General features: G+C 53.4%; 1 protein-coding gene across 4 annotated transcripts in view; it reads left to right on the top strand.

The window, feature by feature from the left end:
- Positions 1–19,471, top strand: part of Ptprf (protein tyrosine phosphatase receptor type F) — an 83,643-nt gene that overhangs the window by 24,511 nt on the left and 39,661 nt on the right. For all 4 annotated transcript variants that reach the window (XM_038334093.2, XM_038334095.2, XM_038334094.2 and 1 more), the window contains 2 exons: positions 8,713–8,901; positions 17,236–17,346. In XM_038334093.2, coding sequence (XP_038190021.1) covers positions 8,713–8,901; positions 17,236–17,346 — 300 coding nt within the window. The remainder of the gene's footprint in view (positions 1–8,712; positions 8,902–17,235; positions 17,347–19,471) is intronic.

The following is a 19,471-nucleotide window of genomic DNA, read 5'->3' on the forward strand; positions in this document are numbered from 1 at the left end:
CACAACGTGTGCACCTCCAGACACACAAGGGTGTAAGCCTGTGCATCAAGATAGGTGCTTTCAGAGTGGCAGGAGAACGCCTCGGGAGCCTGGTCCAGGTACAGGATCAATGTATGTTAAATAGGGAACCCCAGCATCATACTTCCTTTGGGAGCCCTCGGCCCTTGCCTCATTCCACCCCAGGTTCAGCTCATGCTTCTCCCATTGCAGCCTCTGGGGACACTGCCAGGCCAGATCCCTCACGACTGCCCCGCTACTGGTGTGACTATGTGAGCCTTAGCCCACTGTCCTGGGATGGTCAGTCCATGTGCCAGTGTCCCTGTCTATAAGGTGGGGTGTCCAGCACAAGGTGGCTGGGGGTGGGCCTGGCCTGTCCTAGGCTGTGACGAGTACCTTCCTGTCTGAGTGGTAATTGAAGCCATTAGCGCGCCAGCCTCTCCCTCGCCGGGTAATGGCAGGAAAAGCTCTTCTCGCTCCACACTCTTGAGGCGGTGGCTGAATCATTCCCCCTCCAACCCGCCCGCTGCCGCCACTGAGACAGGGAATCTGACATTTTCCCTCACGGGGGTGGGGGAGGGGAGTCAGGCCTTGATTCTGGGCTTTCCCTTCAAAGGTGGGGGGGGATAGTAAGGATGTTGAGCTCAGTTTGGAGGTGATAGAGTCCCCAAGGGGTTGCCGAGTCCAGGCCAGGCAGAACCATGGTTGGGGAACACCCTAGGGGGAGGCTGAATATCCAAAGGTGTAGGTGGAGCCTTAGTAACTGGGTAGGTTCTGGAAGGGACACAGAATGCCCAGAGGAAGATGGGGAATCATCTTCCTGGGAATCATCAGGCTGTGAGCTGATTAGACTGTTTCTGACTTGTCTTGTGGGCCAGGCTCAGGGACTTAGTGTTTGTCTTTTCATGGACAAAGCAGATGGTGTGCTTATAGTGGTGTGAGCGTGTGTGTGAAGCGTTGTGTGTACACAACACTTTGGTATGGAGTGCACTCATACCAAAGCAGTTGTGTAGCGGGATCTGTGCATGCGTGTGCCTCAGGCAGTGGGGGAGGGGCACATGTAAGCAGGTGGTGTGTACTTTATGTGTGCATCAGGATGTGTACGCACACACATGTGCACAGCAGGCAGTATCTGGATTGTGGAATTCACAGGCAGGTGGTGGTACAGAGTGTGTGTGTGTGTGTGACACAAGGTTTACAGCAGGTGGTATTATACCTTAGCTTTGTGAAGAGCAAGAGAGTTGGCGGCCTGAGCTGGGTGTGTAGGGTCAGTCTGGTGCTGCTGGGAAGTCAGGGGTGTCATATTCAGATACGTCATCTCTGGGATGCCACCGAGTCTCTGCTTAGATCTGTTGGGCAGCGATGGATGCTGGGCAGCATGGTGATCTAAAGTATTATTGGCATCTGCCACAGTGGCACCTCGGCAGTTCCTATAACCAAGCCAAGAGGAGGGTATACTGGATGAGCCCCGATTAAACCTGGCTTTTGGAGGCTTTAGGACCTCTCCTTTCTTTCCTACTTCCCACCTGGCCCTCTTGGCCTTCTACCTGCTTCCCTCTGGCTCCTGTGTCTGCTAAGTTGGCAGGGCTGTGTCTCCTATGCCACTTGGCCCAGGGATCCAGCTTAGAGTGTCTAACATTGCCCACCTGGCGAGGCCAGGGTCAAGGGTGTTTCAGTGTAACAGTGGATCTTGGCTAATGTACTTGTTCTCACCGCGGTAGACTCTGAGGCTGTGGGGTGATAAATAGCTTCTTAAGACACACACACACACACACACACACACACACTGTGATGAGCAAACTATGACCTGTCTGTCCTTTGGTGTCCTGCCTGGGCCGGATGAGAATATGCTTTCCTAGGGAGCCATCTTTCCCTGCCCTAAACCTTTCTGTTCCCTTCACCCATGGTAGAAAGATTAGGGTAAAGAGCTACCATAGAAAGTCCCAAATCTGGAACCCCAGATAGCCTTGTTCTTTCCTGGCAGCAATGGCACTGCCTGCCGCTGGCCCAGCAACCTTTGGAACCTAACCTCCATTCCCTGTGACCACATAGATTTCAGGACCATGCAGATGTGAAGTTCTGTAGCTGAACTTTGGAGGTTTGGGCCCCATTTTGAGATGGTAGGAAGGCACTGTTGGAATGGGGCAGAAGTACGAGCTGGAAGGTCAGGCCCTGGGTTTCTTGGTCCCTGGAATCCTCTCGTCTTTTCCAGTTCTGGTAGTCTTCAAGGACCCCGATGAACTTTTTTTTAATGGATTCTCCTGTGGTGTGGGGTTATCTCTGTTAGTGGTGTACATAGAACACTTCCCTATGCCTAAGCGAGTTCTCAATTGCTGTGGTCACAGGTGGTTCTCAGGCCTGTTTTGTTCTTTGTGACCATGGGCTTAACCAGCAACTCTAGAAATAGCTCTCAAAGTTAGAGGTTTTAGATGCCCCTGGATATATAGTCTTCATCCTTGATAAGGTGTCCTCACCCTGGCTGCGCAGGGAAGGAAAGGCTTAAGGGCAATGGCGTCACCAGACTCACATTTCATAGAAGTCCTTGGTGCAAAGTGGGGTGGAAGTGCATCCCAGCAGTGGGGGGAAGATGTGGTAGGTCTAGGCAAGAGCAAGCTTTGCCCTGAACCTTGTTGTGGAGAGGAGAAAGGGAGAGAGATCAAGAGCATGCTAGGTGGCATTCTGCTCAGTTACCTCGCTCTGAGAGCCCAGGTAGCTCTGGGTTCCTGGTTCCAGGCCTGGGTAGATGGTGGGACCAATTTCTAAGAGTAGGCCCAGGTCTGAGAGGGTGAGTTGAAAATTGCCAAGTCAGTTGTGTGCAGGCATCCAGGGAAAGATGTCGAGAAGGCCTGGTATGGCCTTGTCTGGCCCCCTTGAGGGGCAGCTGGAGATGGAATCATCATAAAGCCAAGAAGCCAAGGCAGAAGAATCTCCAGGAACTGACTTTAGCTGTTGGGAGGAGCTTCCCTTGGGAGATAAGAGGGGAGCCAGGAATAAGGGAGGCAATGAAAGTTGATGGAGGAGTGTGAAGGAGGAGAAGCCAAGCGAGATAAGCATAGGGCAGTGAGTGTCCTTTGGATTTAGCTCTGGAGTTGCCTCTGACCTTGGCTAGCGCCCTTGGAAAGTGGGAAAGTGGCGGGGGTGGCAGCAGGGCTGCAGGGGGCTGAAGACCGAGTGGGAGGCTGTCAGTGGTCTGAAGTGACTGGGAGCAAGGCTTGAACTTAGAGAGGTGAATGGTTAAAAAGAATATTCATGGAGCAGAACTGGAGGAGAGGAACACCAGGAGGGGGAGTGCCCAGCATATCCAGAGCCAGGAACTGAAATGTGGGGACCAGGCAGTGGCCCCTGGGTTTACTGAGTATGCATGGTGGGGAGGCCTCACCTGCCAGGTTGAGTAGGACTATGTGGAGTGCCAGGGAAGCCCAGGGGAGGGGGAATTACTGAGAGAAGGAGGCCTGGCTGCCGACAGGCCCCAAACAGCTCAGACTCAAAAACAAAACAGGCTTTTAAGATGCCAAGTTTGATGAAATCTGAGTGCTAGAAGAGGTGGGAGTTTTCTCTTGGAAAAACAGCTGAAAGTCGAGACTGAAAGCTGCGAAGGGAGATGGGCCCTGAGGCCCCTCAGGCCCCCCTCAATGCCTGGGAACTTGGGGGTGGGGTGCAGCTAGGCCCTGAGAATGAGAGCTTACAGGTTTGGGAGGGCTTGCTGTCTTGACCCTGTCTTCGCTGATGATGGAGCTGCTTTGGGGACAGAACTGAGGTGGCCTTGGGCTTCCTTGGAGTGCCTGAATGGCAGGGTGGGGTCTGGCCACCCACAGAGGTTCCTGCATGGTTTTGGTCTTTGCCTGTGTCCCCAGGTGCATGCATCTTAGCATATGTGTCTCTCTGACATTGAATCTCTTCACATTTGTGTTCCATATCTCTGTGCATACCGCCTCTGGATCTGCTTGCAGGAGTCTGTTTCCACAGGTGCTTGTCACTGCGGATGCCCCTCCACATGCACATGGAGGCTTCTATTTTTGCACCTGTCTCTTTCTCCATGTAGTTCTCTAGGTCCCTGGCTGTGCATGTTTCTAAGGTGTCTGCGTGTTCAGGGACAGGGTTATATGCCCGTGCATAGAGGAGGGGTCAGCCGCACAGACGGTACCACCCCAGGGAGCCTGGGTATGTGCATGCGCATATGTGCCTGTATTCAGAGATGCCATGAAGCTGGGTAAACACGGGTGAAGAGGTCTCACTGACAGACGGTGCTGGTGCTTGCCCCTACCTTCACCCCCTCCCCTCTAAAGCATCTCCATCTGTTAGCTTCCCTGGTGCAGCCCCCAGCCTCTGGCCCAGACTCCGCCCCAGGCATCCCAGGCTGAGCTGGACAAAGAGACCTGTGTGTGCTCTCTAGGGGCCTTCAGCAGCCTCCCTCCTCCCCCAGTCATTGAAGCTTGTTGGTCTAAACTTCCCCACCCACCCCTCCCGTGTCCTCATCTCTCAGAACTCCAGTACATACCCGCAGACTCACCTTGCTATTTATTGTCCCTCCATCCTCCTTATAGTCTTTACTCAGCGCGCAGGGGAAGCTTTCTGCCTTCTGTGCACATTCTTGATTCTTCCTCCAGGAAGTCACCAAGATAGCAGGTGAGAGGTGGAGTCACACTGATTAGTTCTTCTGCTGAGGGACCTAAAGCCCGTTCCCTGCTCCCCCATCCTTAGACACGCCCTGCCACATGCCCTCTCATCTCTGAGACAACCAGGACCTCTCCAGGGAAGGGTTTAGGTCTCGCAAGTACAGTATTTAAAGGGTAGCGCAGTTGGGTGCAGGAGCCATTCATGAATACTTGAATGCTCACTGTAAGTGCACAGATCTGTTCAGGTGGGGCAGACTTTCGATTGATCCTGCTACTTATGTGTGGAGACTGTCCAGGCTTAAGCTACCGGGTTGGTACCTTTTCAAAGTCCCCCGAAGCCTCAGTGGGCTTCTCTTTCTGCTTTGGGGACCCTAGGTGCAGTGGAGGGTCTGGCTGACACTGCGGACTACATATGCAGAGCAACTTACAGCCTATTACACTGTGCTGACCCTGGCAGGCGGGAGCTGGGTGCACTGCGTCGGTGGAGCTGGAATGCCTAAGGGTGGGGGGGGGGACGTCCGCCTGCCCCCCAAGCAGGGTCCAGGGTGGAGGCGCGGCTGCTCCGCCCAGGCGGGGGCGGGAAGGGCGGCGCCCAGTAGGACTTGGACACGGAGGCGCGTGCCCGCTCGGACACAAGCGCGCGCAGCCCTTCCACCGTGGCACCCGCCTCTCCACCGTCGCCATGGTTACCGGGTGGCCTGGAGGGGGGAGGGGCCCTCCCGCGCCGGCAGCCCCTGTACTGGCAGGACACGTTTGGAGGGTCTATAGCGTGACCCGTGCATCCCGCCTTTGGAACGTGGATGCATGCAGGGGTGTTCACATGTGGGGAGCAGTGGACTTATCTTCGTAGCACCTGAAAAAACGCAGGGGCGTGTGTGCTTGGGGGGTGGGGGGTGGGTCTGCAGTGGAGCCGGAAGTCAGTTGAAGGTGTAGAAATGGGAAAGGGCGTGGTTCCCCCCAGGGACGCCCCTGCCTCCTCCCCCCCCCCCCCCCCCCCCCCGCCCTGCCCACCTTTTCGTGCAAGCGTCTAAAGCACTGGGGTCTTACCAGGGCTTTCCTTCAAGCCCCACCTCCAGTTTAACTGAGTGACCTTGGGCGGGTTTCTAGATTTCTGCCAAGTCCCCATTTGCTCATATGCCTCATAGGGTTTTGGTAAAGATTGTCATTTTGTAAAGCTTTTAGAGAGTACCTGCAACAGAGTGAATGCTTCATGCTTGGAACCTTTTATCCCTGGTGTCCAGAGGCCTCAGTTTTCTCAGTTGTTGATGGGTTGGAAGTGACAGTGACATCCTCTTGAGAAATTTGCCTTGGTCATTAACCCGAGCGGTTCACACTCCTCTAGATACAGCTCTGGTGGCACTGGGGGGTGACGGTGGCAAGTGTGCCAGTCGTGCTGGCCCGCATGGAGCCAGTCACTCAACAGGCATCTGCAAAATATCTGTTGTCCTTAACTGGTGTGAATATGCTTAAGGCTCCCAGTTGGAAGAGGAGGATGAAATCGCATCTGGTCAGTCCTGAGGGGCTGGGGTCCTCCTGAGAGAGTCACACACACCCCTGGGCGGGGGTGGGGGAGAGCAGCCTTTCTATTACCGCCTGGGAGCCTAGTTGGCACACGGGACTGGCATTTGGGCCCTGCTATTCAGTAGACAGCTCTTTACACTCACTGGTTTTAGGCTTTGGCAGTGGTGCCTGAGGGATGATCTGAGCCAAGGACGAGCCATTTGAGGGCGTGATAATTGAGAAAGGAAAATTAATTGTCCTTAATTTGGCATAGGTCCCAAAGACCTTCCCTGTGTCAAGAATTCAGAGTAGATTCCTGGGACATGGGGCTGCAAGCATTTGTAGTGCTTTCATCCTTGGTCCTTACCTCCTGGCAGGTAGGTGACAGAGGCTATGGCTCTGTCAGGACCTAGTTACCCTCACTCTGCACCCCATTCGCTCAAGCAGGTAGGCATAAAATCTGGAAGAACAAGTTTGGTGCCCTGGTCAGTGAGTAGCTCTAGCAGTCTTGAGCATCCCCAACTGTTGGAAGGGGTGTGAAGGGTGCCCCTAGGCCTCAAGTCTTGCTATCAATCTTGCTTTTATCAATCTTCCAATTGATAGCAGGCCAAAGAAGCTGCACACACGCAGCTCTCTCTGTTCTCTTGCCTATGTTTAATATAATCCTTTTCAAGAATCAGAGTGGAGAGTCAGGGCACCGTGGGATCATAGTTATAACCAAGGAGACCCAGTGTTTACATCCAGAACTTACAGGACCGTGAGCAGGGGCGTGTATAGCCAGTTCCAGGGAAGTCGGGGCCATGCAGAGAATTCTCCTGTGCCCAGCCAGATACCCTTCTAGGATGTCCCTAGAAGTTGCAACGTTTTTTGTTGTTGTTTTGTTTTTTTTTCAGGACAGGGTTTCTCTGTGTAACAATCCTGGCTATCCTGGAACTCACTTTGTAGATCAGGCTGACCTTGAGAGATCTGCCTGCCTCTGCCTCTCAAGTGCTGGGATTAAAGGCATGCGTGACCACCATCTGGCTAGAAGTTGCAACTTTAATGACGTTCCTCTGCCTGATGTGGTTCCTCCAGCTTCCTCTCATGTCTGGGCCCCTAATTGCCCCCCTTAGGTCTCCAGAGTGGGTAGGGAAAGCTGGTGTTGCCACCTGCCCTTCACTTTTCTCCCTTTTGAGGCTGAGTCTTCCTAGCATGGGAGCCTGGCTCAACAAATGTTCTCACACAGTAACTCTGCGCTGGGCATGCGAGAAGGAAGCGCGGAGTTGTGCCGCTTTTCCCCACCGCAAGGCCCAAGGTTTTGTTTGGTTTTTTTTTTCTTTTTCTTTTTTTTTTTTTCTTTTTCTTTTTTTTTGCAAAAGGTAGACAAAAGCAGACATTCCCAGAGCCCTCATTGAGAATGCCTAGAACCAAGCCTGGGAGAGGAGAGGGATTGCTGAGTTCTAGAGAACACTCGATGGTTGTGTTCCAGTGGGAAGGACTTCTTACCAGTCTGGAATGAAAGGGGCCTCAGGCTACAGTTTCAGTACCTGAACCACCTGTTCTGTATGGGTGGTTCTGGGTGCAGGTTCTGTATCAGGTACTCCCCAGTGCCCCGATGAAGTCTTTAAAGTATCTTTACGTAGTGGGCACCTAACCCCAGCAGACAGATGGAAAACAGAGAGTAAAGAGCACATACAGGCCCTAAAGGTGGTAGTAGTGGAGATGGATGTTCCCCATGGTCTATACTGGTCCAGCACCTGGCTTCCCAGTTCTTGATGCTTCTGAGAGATGGAGATTGGATAGCTTTGTCCCAGTCCATGAGGGCTGCTTTAGGAACCTGTGTGAGGCAAGAATGGGCCTTGTGCAAGTGATTTCCTCTGGGAGTCACCAGCTCCAGGAAAAGTGGAGAGGAAAAACCAGGGCTATTTGTTTGTTTTATTTTGGTCGTCTTAGCCAGCACATACTCAGACATGGTCCTTAGGGCCTGGTCATGGTTGTCAGGGTCAGGTTTGAGTGAGAAAGAAGGGCAAGGGTCAAGGCTGCAGCAGAGAATGGTCAGAGGCAAGACTCTAGAGTTAGGTCATCAAGAGGACAGGTGCCAGGGTCAGTGACCTGGGGCTCTGCCACATGGAAGAGCTGAAGGGATGCAGGCCAAGCAGGGATATCACGTGTGCTGACAAGGAAGTGGATGCTGGACGAGCTCAGAGCCTCCAGTGCAATTGTGGCCGTTGGTGCTTTGAGAGCTGTATCGCCCCTGCCGCCCCTGCCGCCCCCGCCCAGTGTCCATATAGCACTCTGTGCTGCAGCCAGCAGAGCATTGATCTCTGTTCTTCCCAGGACCTAGAGAGATAAGTGCTGACGTCTTCAGTCTGTGCTTCCCAGACTTGGAAACTCCCCAGCAGGGATGTGGTAGTGCGGGCCCTCCTGCAGCCCCTGCCTTGCCAAAAGGACTTAGGTCTCTTGACTCCTCTTTTGGGGTAGGGCTCATGCTTAGAAGTCAGGGGTGGAAAATACAAGGGTATTGTGGGTCCCAACTAAGCTGAAAGTCAGGAGCAGCTACAGGGAGGCCTTCAGGGACAACAGGGCCAGTCCTAATGCACATGTCACCCTTTGTCTGCAGAGGACCAGCTGCCAGCCGGGTTCCCGACCATTGACATGGGACCTCAGCTGAAGGTGGTGGAGAAGGCTCGTACGGCCACCATGCTGTGTGCAGCTGGTGGGAATCCAGACCCTGAGATCTCCTGGTTCAAAGACTTCCTTCCTGTGGACCCTACTTTAAGCAACGGCCGCATCAAGCAGCTACGCTCAGGTGAGCTGAGGGCAGAGTTTAGGAGCCATGAGTACCTTGGGGAATTCATGGGGATGGGGAGTGAACGTTCCAAGACAGACTGAGTAGTGTCCCCAATGTCATGGACCAGATCTTGCCTTGGGAAAAGGATGCAGTGGCAAGTGTTGCCCTGATCCTTCTGGGATTGTTAGATGCCAGGGCTGGTTTTGCTCCTTCAAGCATGACAGGCCTGAGGAGGACGCCCCTGGATTTTCATCTTCTACTTTTCCCATAGCCCAGCCTACGTCTGTGTTTCTCTAGGCAGCAAGGTTTTCTGGGGAAGGAGCCAGTGATGCTTGATTCATCAGGCATCAAATGAACCTTAAGAGCCTGAAACTAGGGGGATTTGCCTCTGTCCTTTGGCTACCAGAGCCACCTGTCTCCTATGGATGTCTCAGTTGAGCCACTTTGGAGCCCTGGGGACAAGGATGCCACTGTGACCAGGAGGGAGGTGTCGCCCCATTGATTGATCTGCCTGTGAGGCTCCCGCCAAGAAAATTGATTCTGATTTTGTGGGTATGGCGTGGGTGGGAAAGGAGGATCAGAGTCAGCTGGGCTGCATTCTAGCAGCTCTGGATAGACCCTCAGACTCTGCTCCAGAACTCGTGCTGGTTGTTGGTAAGACCAGCTTTGGTTTGAGCTCCTGCTGTCCATCAGCTGTGATGTCAACATCATGAAGGATGTGACTGCCTCTTTGGGGGCTCTGCTGGCTTCAGGGGTGCCTACCACTCTCAGCCACCCCCCCATCATCTTCCATCAGGCCCACACCGTCTTGGTGCCAGGGAGAAAAGGGAGTGATGAGCCCCCCCAGCAGGGCAGGGTTCCGGCCCCAGCCACGGCCGCCTGAGACAGCCCACGAAGTGTTAGCTCATTTAATTTAATTAAAACTCAACAAGATGGAGGCAGCTGTAGTGCAGTTAATTAAAACAGCCATAATCAAGGCAGGAAATGGTCCGGCAGCGTTTGTGGCTGCTGCCCAGCACAGCACAGCGGCCGGCATGGCTGTCTCCCCTGCATTTGCTCATGGGTGCCCCAGGCAGGTTCCCCATGCTGCCAGACGGTCCTCCCTACAGGTCCTCCCCGAATGGCATTGACTGTGGCAGGCAGCAGTTCTGGGAAGGCCCGGTGTCTCCAGCATTTGTTCATCAAGTATTTATGTAGTGCTTACTGTGTGCCAGACCACATGCCACCCCTCCCCTGCCCATCACTCCACCGGATGCTGCTCAGGCCTCTTCCTCTTTGTCCTCAAAGTGGCCAACAGCCTTTCCTCCTTGAGCAAACCCTCCTGCCTTCCCTTAGGCTTTACCACCTTGACTTGCCTCTAGCTGCCCTGTTAGCCTTGCATGAAGTGCTGGTTCCTCCAAATGAGAGACCTGCCAGTCTCATCCTTACTGACACAGTCTGTCCCCTGGCAGGTGAACACATTGCTCCTGGTTCCTCAGTCACTACCTCCTTATTTGTACCCCTACTGGTCAACGCAGCCCAAACGTCCTCTGTGAGCTCCAGGGCCCACATTCAGTGCCTTCCGGATGTCCCCCCATCTTGGATGAACAATGACTTCCTTTATAAACAGCCATGCCCTGCTCCCACTGACCCTTTCTCCATGAGTGGCAGCCTGAAAGACACAACACTCCATCCAGTGAGGAATCACATCCTCTCCATGTACCACCACGTGGCTCTCAAATTGGTCCCCTCTTCTCTTTCCGCTGCCTCTGTCTTAATCAGGGATACCACTGTTCTCCCTGCCTCCGGGCTCTCTCTAGAAACTCTGTCCTCTCGCAGCCTGTGCTATTGTCTATTCATCTTCCTCCTAGACTATGAAAGCCGTGCTACACTGGACCCTGGGCTTAGAACCCTTGACCCTGCCCGCGTGGTCAGATGCGTGCTCTCGGTCAAGGCACCCTGCCCACATGGCCAGCTTTATCTCATCCTGTCCTATCTAGATCCACCCTAATTAGTTCTCTGACCTCAGTTAAATTAACTCCATCGCCAGTTTTTCTCCGCTTACAGAGTAGCTGCCTTAAGCAAACGGGCAGTTTGCTGCCGGGTTTATGGTACCGTCTCTGTCCTGCTTCCCGCCACTTCCCCATTTGCAGGGAGCCTGTACCCAGCTTCTGGCTATTCCGCAGGAGCCACAGTTACCAGCGTTTGTCTCCAGCCCTGCTTACCTAGATGGGATGTGGTGGGGCTGAGGCAGGTTTGCTTGGCGAGGTGCCCCTCCCCACCATCCTCAGTTCTTCCTAAGTCCTCACTGCAGGATTATTTTATTGACCTTTGGGACCTATCACTGAAGAGGATAGCTAGCTGCTCCTTTGACCTTTCCTACCACCAGGAAACTGACTTAAGGGTCATAGGTGTGTGCCTGTCAGGGTGCGGGTGGTTCTTGTGTGTCCAGTGCTTGGGATGGAGCCATGTGGAGACATCCCTCCATAGAGTGGGTTGTCCCCTGTGCACTCCGTATTTACCAGGCCCCTTGTGGTTTTCATGTCACCAGCAGTTCACGGGGTGCTTTCCTACCCTTTGTTACCACTGAGTCTCTTTAACCCCCCTCAAGTAGGACAGGCCACGATCATCATAGCCACTGTCCGCAGCTCAGAGGGTCACCTGTGGAGACAAGGGTCTAAGGGCCCTCCTGGGAGGTAACTGGTGCTCAGTGCCTTCTAACAGCGTGTACCAAACCTGGAGCCTGAGAAGTAGCCGTGTCCCGTGGCTCCAGACCTCAGCACCTCTGGCAGTGTGCACAGCTGAGGTGTGAGCTCCCCATGAAGGGCTCTTTTTTCCTGCTGCAGCAGTGTGATACGCTGCCACAGTAGCCTTATGGGCCACCTGAGCTTGAGACGTGAGGCAGGCCCAAGAAGGACAAGTACAGAAAGAGTGGCCTACTGTGACTGTGACAGAACCATAGCCCCGACAGCCTCACCTCCCCATGGGGTCCAAGGCTGGGTCCCGAGGGGAGGCTGTTCGCCCATAAGCTCTGCCAGGCCTGAGCAGGGCTTTGCTGGGCTTCCGTATAGCCTGAGAATGCCACTGTAGAGAACAGCTGAGCCTTCTACATGCCCACCACCCAGTGTTGTCAAGTGGAGATGGCGGCTCTGGCTGCAGGAGGAGGCCTTTGGTAAGATACTCTGACTAGATGTGCGTGTGGCTGGGTCTTCCAGGAGGGTACAGTCGGTGTGTGAATACAATTTCTGAGCTCACTGGGAGGCTGCCTCTTGGGGCCCCTTCAGTGCCATATACCCGTCTAGTGAAATGGAAAGGGCAGAGTCTCTGTTTGGCAGGCAGGGTACAATTCTGAGAAGTCGGTAGGTTAAGTATAGAAAGAGCAGAAGCCATAGGTGCTTGGCTGTATATACTACAACCCCTGCCCTAGCTCTGACTTAGACGACAGGAGGGCAGTCAGTGGTCTTTCTGGTCTTAGTATTGCTGACTTTAACTCAGAGAACCTTAAGGTGGCTTTGTTTGTCTAGAATATACCTATTGCTGTTTACTGTACTAGATATTTAAGATGGATGAATTGTAAATATTTACTAATTATTTTAAAATAATTTAAAAACCATTAAGTGTTAAAAACATTCTAAAATTTAAAAAAAGATAATTATATTCTAAAACAAAAAAAAATTTAGTGAGAAAATCCTCATTGTTAATGTAGAGCTTAAATGTGGCTGCATTTGGGCACATTTAAGTATTATAGGTTGTGTGCCCTCCAGGAAATGTCACTCTGTTTTCATGAGAGAAAGTGGCTAAATACGGCCAGTAACTCTTTCCCTGTTTTTAAAGCAAGGTCTTTACCGTATGGCTCTGGCTGACATGATAATGCATATTATATATTCCAACCTGTTCTGAAACTTTCCACAGTCATCCTGCCTCAGCCTCCCAAGTGCTGAGATTGCAGGCATGTTCACACACACACACACACACACACACACACACACCATCTTAGATTTATAGAAACTAATTGTAAGTTTTAATCTAGTGGACCCCTAAAGGTTCTCAGGGGTCTGCGCGCGCGTGCGTGCGCGCGCGCACACACACACACACACACACACACACACACACACACACACACACCGACCTCTTGGCTACACGTGGAAAACTGGTATGATGGTGCTCACTTAGCCGTGCGGTCACATACACCCCTGTCCCAGCCACCGACTTTCCTTCCAGTCTCCGTGTCTGCAGGATGTCCAGTGGGAAGGCCCTGAGTTAGACGGGCCAGATCCTGCTGCCTCACATCTAAGCCTCTTAATGTTTCCAGGTCTCTGTTGCCTCATTTGTGCATAGAGATGGGTATTTTTCCAGGGGGCTGTTGCCAAGTTCAGTGAGACAGGACCTGATCTGTGGCCCTGAACACTTCCACCCCACCCCTGCCAAAGGAGCCAGAGGGTGGATAGACTTGGACCTGGGTCTATCTCCAGGTTCCTGGCTCCAGTGGTTGAAGTGGGGGTCTCGGGAGAGGCACGTGTTGGAAGGCAAACCTGCTCAGGCCTCATAATAGACCTGGCTTTGGAAGGCAAGTGCCTGTCCCTCTTGGCTGCTGATCCCAGGGATCTGAGGCACCAGACACTCAAGGGGTGGGTGCTGGCCCTTTGCCTCTCACTGGATAGGCTGGGGAGCTCTGATCACTCTGTCCTTAATAGAGTCAGGTGGGTTTTATGGCCTGTCAGCCACTGGGCTGTGAGCTGATTGAGTCCCACACCTCCCTCCACTGCTGGATGCCAGGGCTAGTCCGTGTTTGGGGAGCCCTGGTCCATGGTAACCTATGTGAGCTCTCCCCTTAACCCTGCCTGCTTAAATGCCCTGGTTTTGTTGTGGTGAGTGCTCTCCTCAGACCCTTACCCCATGGGATTTGGGTGATCTTTAGGGTGGGTGCTACCTCTTTTCTTCCCCTTCCCCTCCATCAACCCAGCCAGCAAGGGTCACAGGAGCCCAGCCCTGCCTTCCTGACTCCTATCAACACCTCCTGCCCTCCACTTCCTCAGAGCAGTGCCATTGACCCAGGGGACATGCTCCACCCCCACTCAGCTTGGCCCAGCCTGGTGCTTGCTCACACAACACCTGAGTCACCTAAACAGATGCCTCAAGTTCTCCATATGGTTAAGGCCCCTTTCTAGTGTTTTGTTTTATCTGATTTGGCTTTTGTGGCTTTCCTTTTGTACTAATCTTTCTCTCTGATCTTATTTGCATTCAAATTACCTCACCAGGTGGTTCACCAATCAGAGGTAAGAATGCTGTCCGTGCATCTCGCCATGCCACACCGCACCACGCCACACCACTACTGTTGCCGTTGGTCACCTCCACTCCATCCCGTCCAGTGCGTCACCTCCCCATACCCATCCCGACCTCTCCAGTCTCTTCATCTCCAGCCCCACAGTACCACCACCAGCCACCACACACCGCCACTCTCGGTCATTCCCTCCTGTGACCTCATCCATCACAAGTCTGCATTGTGGAGATACCCGCTGAGACCACCCAGGATGCCAAGCCCTGCGCCCCACTCCTAGGCCAGCCCTGTAGAAGGGATCCATTTGGTTCCCATAGTGGAGCCTAGCCTGTCCCTAAGGCTGGTATAGATGGAGACACTTCCTGTAAGGTTAGGGAGCATGACCAAGTCTGGCCCTTTTCCTGAGAACATTTTCCTTAAAAGCCTCAGTAACTACTACTTGGCTCTCCTAATACCTTGGTCCTATGGTCAAATGAGGAAACCCCCCTCATATCTCTTCAGCAGCAAGGTCTAGAGATTTTAGATTATTTTAGGTATTTTATTTAGATTTTAGATGGCAGTGGGGAAATACAAAGACCCATGCATAACTAGGTCACCTGACCTGTCAGCTTACAGTCTCTCCAAGCGGCCTTCTCGGAACAGGGTACTGCAACCTGCTGGGGAGAAAGCATAGACTCTGGACTCCTAAAGATCAGGGTTCAAGTCTGACTCAACCATCCCTCAGGTCCGTCTCCTCCTCTTAGGACTGGAGCAAGGACCTGCTATCCTCAGACTGTGAGACTTACAGGAGAGTGGGGTTGTAGACGGTTTATCACACACAGAATGGTGGTTTGTTTTTTATCCCATCATCTTCTTCCCACATTTGTCAATGTTTGTGGGTACATCTAGACCCTCGGGTAAGACGAAGAGTGCTCGGGACAGAAGTTCAGTTGGGGCTGGTTGCCTCCCAAGGGATGTAACTTGTTGCCCTGATGATAGAACTCAGTTCCCCTCCCTCTCTGGATCTCCCTGCACATCACTTTAGCACACTGACCTGCTTTCTCTGCTACTGGGTCTGGGTGTCCCTATCAGAGTAGAGATGTCTGTGTACAAATAGACTCAGGGTCTATATTGGGTCTTGTCCTAGTTAGCTTTCTGTTGTTGTGATAAACACCACGACCGAAGGCCACTTGGGGAAGAAAGGGTTTAGTTGATCAGCACGTCCCGATTATAGTCTGTCATTGACAGAAATCAGGGCCGGAACTCCAGCAGGAGCGGAGACTGTGGCGGAAAGCTGACTTGCTCTCCGTGGCTCGCTTGGTTGCTTTTTTATACAGTCCAGGACTACCTGCCCAGCCCTGGCACTACCACAGTGAGCCGGGCCCTCTCCTACATCAATTGTTAATCAAGAAAAATCCCACAGACTTGTCTACGGTCCATTCTAATGGGGACTTTTTCTCAATTGAGGTTCCCTCTTCCCACGTGACTAGCTGACGTCAAGTTGATGAAAATAACCAGCAGAGGCCTCCTGACCAGACTTAGGCTCTGGTCACAGGGGGTAGGGTGAGGGTGGGTTTCTTCCTTCCGTCATCTGTAACCCCAAACCAGGCACTATTTCCTGCCCTCAGCTTGTGGCACCAGCTACCTGTTCCCCCAAACCTCTGCTGAGCTGACCTTGGACAACCCCCTCTAGCCAGGGCCCTGAGCCGCCCCTGCTCAGTCAACGTTTGCTGTAGCAGCATCCATTCTCCCCATGAACATGACATGCCGGCTGCCATCAGCGCTGGTCTTGCAGTTGCTGGGTATTGGGCTTGTGCTCTGATATGCTCTGATACCCATGGGGAAGCCGAGGGCAAGGCCATGGAGAGAGGCCAGCCCTTTGCCCTCGTGTGTTGGTGGCATCCCCTCCTGCTCTACCTACAGCCCTCAGCCTTCTGCCCTCCTCCTGCCCTGGGTGGTGATGGCAGGAAGACAAAGTGTGGGCTTTGAAGATCTGTAGCTTGGACCCATAGTGTCTTCTCTGAGGCCTGGGCTGTGCGAATACAGTTTGGAACTCCCTCTGAGGTTCCTGGCCTGTTTTATTTGGGGCCCTTCAGGTTCTGTCTGTCCTGTGTGGGCGTGATTGTCAGTCGGGGTAGAGGAAGAAGTCCTTCAGAGCTGCTCAGCTGTTCATGCAGAAGGTGGTTTTCTGTCAGACTGTGTCCTGTGGGGGTTATTAGCTGTCCGTTGGACTGTCCTGTGTGGGTGTAATTGTCTGTCAGATTGTTTCCGGGAGGGGCATGGTGCTTTGCCCTGTGAGTTTCTGTGTCATAGATAGCTTACCCAGTACGCTTTCACTAGCAGTTTTCAAGTGTTTATTGCTGGGGGGAGGGGGGCAAATGCACGTGATCTTTCACCTTGGGGGTTCACTCACTTGACCTGACAGGACAGGTCCTCTCAGAGGGTCTTTTCAGCTGCCTGCACTCCCAGTCTTGGCTCCTGTCTGTCCGTCTGCGGCCAGAGCAGCCCCTTAGGGCGCCGGCCCGAGTGGGAGCTCCAGTCTCCATTAGCCTTCTGAATTATGCAGAAGCCTTGGTGGGTCGAAGCACTTTAGCAGCACCAAACTGAGGAGAGTAGCCGGAATGGGTGAGGCTCGCAGGGTGGGGGTAGAGTGGGAGGAGGTGGTGGGAGTGTGGGACAGAGGCTGCTGGGCACCAAGCCCCAAGGCAAGCCCCTTCCAAGTAGGTGATAGTGTTTCAGACTCTCACAGGCAAGGACGTTGCTTGTTTAGGAATTTCTCCGCCTGTGGGTCTGTAGGCTTTGGGATAAGAGAATTGATAGGCATGATTATTGTTAAACAGGCCTTAGGGACTCTTGGGACAGTGATGGGCACTCTGGGTAGCTCCTGGATGGAACGGGAACTGGTCCATAGTAAAGGATATCTTGCTTCAAAGTACGAGTTCTTGATTCTTGCTTAGAGGGACCTGGCTTATCAGAGTTTCCTGGAAGCCACACAGGCCCTAGGCAGTGGCCCAGGTGAGCCACAGCCTAAGGCTTACACATGTTGTCAGGGCCTCCGTGTTCTAGGTCACACACAACGCGGACCGTGACTGACCGATGACCTTGTGTCCCCACAGGTGCCTTGCAGATCGAGAGCAGCGAGGAGTCTGACCAGGGCAAGTACGAGTGTGTGGCCACCAACTCGGCGGGCACACGCTACTCGGCTCCCGCAAACCTGTATGTGAGAGGTAAGAACTTGGCCACAGCTGGCTCTGTCACCTTGGAGCCAAACTTCACCTGCCAGGCATTGCTGCTTGGAGACCTTGCAGACACTGGAGGGACTCCGCCAGCCTCGCCTCTCCTTCCCACCTCTTTCTGCAGCAGTGCTCCTGCTACCAGTTCTGTAGCTCCCGCTGGGCAGGCCGCTAGCAGCTGCCACTACCTGCCTTCTTTCCCTTCAGGCCTTTGGGGAAGCAGACACTCGCCCCACCCCTGCCCCTGGGAGCATTTGTATCTCTTGTAGGTCCTTGCTGCCTGGGTCTGAGCCCTATGGGAGTCTGGAGCCTTCTAAGCAGACATTGGTGTGTGTGGCGCGTGTGCGCGGGGTGTGTGTGTGTGTGTATGTGTTGGGGGGGCATTTACACATGCTTATGCATGCCTGACCTGACTTTCTTCCTGCCTACCCCAGCAGGTTGGGCTCTGTTTCTGAAATTTGGATCCCGCAGGCCTCAGTAATGGATCAGATTGGCCTTCTTGGAGGAGCCTTCTGTGTTCTATCACAAGCCCCACCCCCCATGTTGTGGGTAAGGCTGAGGTAGCTGTGAGCGGCTATGGGCCGTTCCTAGTTGGAGAGAAACATACTGTGTGCGATTTACAGTTGGGTCTACAGCAAAGGGTCTGGGGACTGTTTTGGTGTGCCCAGCCTCTGTTCATAGTCCAAGGGGTGAAAGCCGACAATGTTGGCCCTCTCTGAAAACATGGTGCCCAGGAGAGGCCCTGGAAGCCCCCTATCCACACTGCCCCTTCACCTGGCCCTCCCGCACAAATGGATGTCAATAAAAGTTACGTTGCCCCTCTTTGGGGGTCACTGGGAAGACCCTGCTTCCCTGCAGCCTCCACGCAGCCGTGATTCTTTCCCATGGAAGGTTCCTCATCTTTTTGAGGGTGGACTGCCCTTCCTCAAGCTTGTGGAGCCTGAGCGATGGCAGTGGCCCATCTCCCTCTCAGAGCAGAGAGAAACAAGCTGCCAGCTACTTACTGAGGGCCTGCTGTGCCCCAGGGCACAAGTTGGTTCTGGAGAGACCGCAGGTGTTGACCTGTCAGATGAGCAGTCCAGCGCAGGCAGAGGAGCTGTCTGTCTTGGGCTAATCGTGTTCTGTCATGGGGGTTGGGAAAGCCCCATCGCTGCCCTTGCTGTTAGGTGTCTGTAAACCAGTTCAGTTGAGATGACCCACTGCCTGAATTTAGGAGTACCATCAGGACAGAGACCAGGCACCCAGGTACTTCCTGGAGGCTAAAGGGAGAAGAGATGTAAAGAGCACAGCCTTCACCCCAGGCTGAAACTGGCTAAGTAGCTAACAAAGGCACAGGAATCCGGCAAATTCCCTCTGGGAGGTTAGCAGCTGAAGTGACTCTTCACAGTGACCAGCCTCCTCCCTGTTCAGCCACAGCGTGTGAAGTTCCTGGCTTCACTGAGGCAGCCTGGTGTTGCACAGGGCTACACCAGAGAGAGGATAATCAGGCACAGCCTTTGTAAACCCCAAGCCAGGTGTTTACGCATGTCTTATGGCCTTTTCCTGGAGTAGAGTGGTCACAGGCAGTACCAAAGCAGAAAAAGGCCACTCAGATAATACGGGGCATCTTAGCTAGGCACCACACCCATTAAACTAGCACTGCCAGGTTGGTTGTGGCCCTAGTGGCAGGTGGTGGCTGTCTCTGGAATTGGGTGGAGGTGGCCGCTAGGGCACTGAGCAGGAGATCTTAACTCCATGAAGCAGCCCTACCTCCAGAGGCCCCACTGTCCACACAAGATTAACTTGGGTATGAACGTAGCTGGATCCTGCCTTTTCCCGTCTCCTGGGATAAACTCCACTTGAAAGAGATTTGGAAGGTAGGGGTTCCTTTACCCTCAGCCCTTCCTGTCTAGAAAATTTATTACAGCCAGCCTCGCTCTGTCCCATCTCCCCCCCCCCCCCAATATCTAAAACCGTTCTAAGGGCTGGAGAGATGGCTCAGAGGTTAAGAGTACTGGCTGCTCTTCCGGAGGTTCTGAGTTAAATTCCCAGCAACCACATGATGGCTCACAACCATCTGTAATGAGATCTGGTGCCCTCTTCTGGCCTGAAGACATATATACAGACAGAACACTATATA

Source organism: Arvicola amphibius, chromosome 6 (assembly GCF_903992535.2).
Source record: "Arvicola amphibius chromosome 6, mArvAmp1.2, whole genome shotgun sequence".
NCBI lineage: Eukaryota > Metazoa > Chordata > Mammalia > Rodentia > Cricetidae > Arvicola > Arvicola amphibius.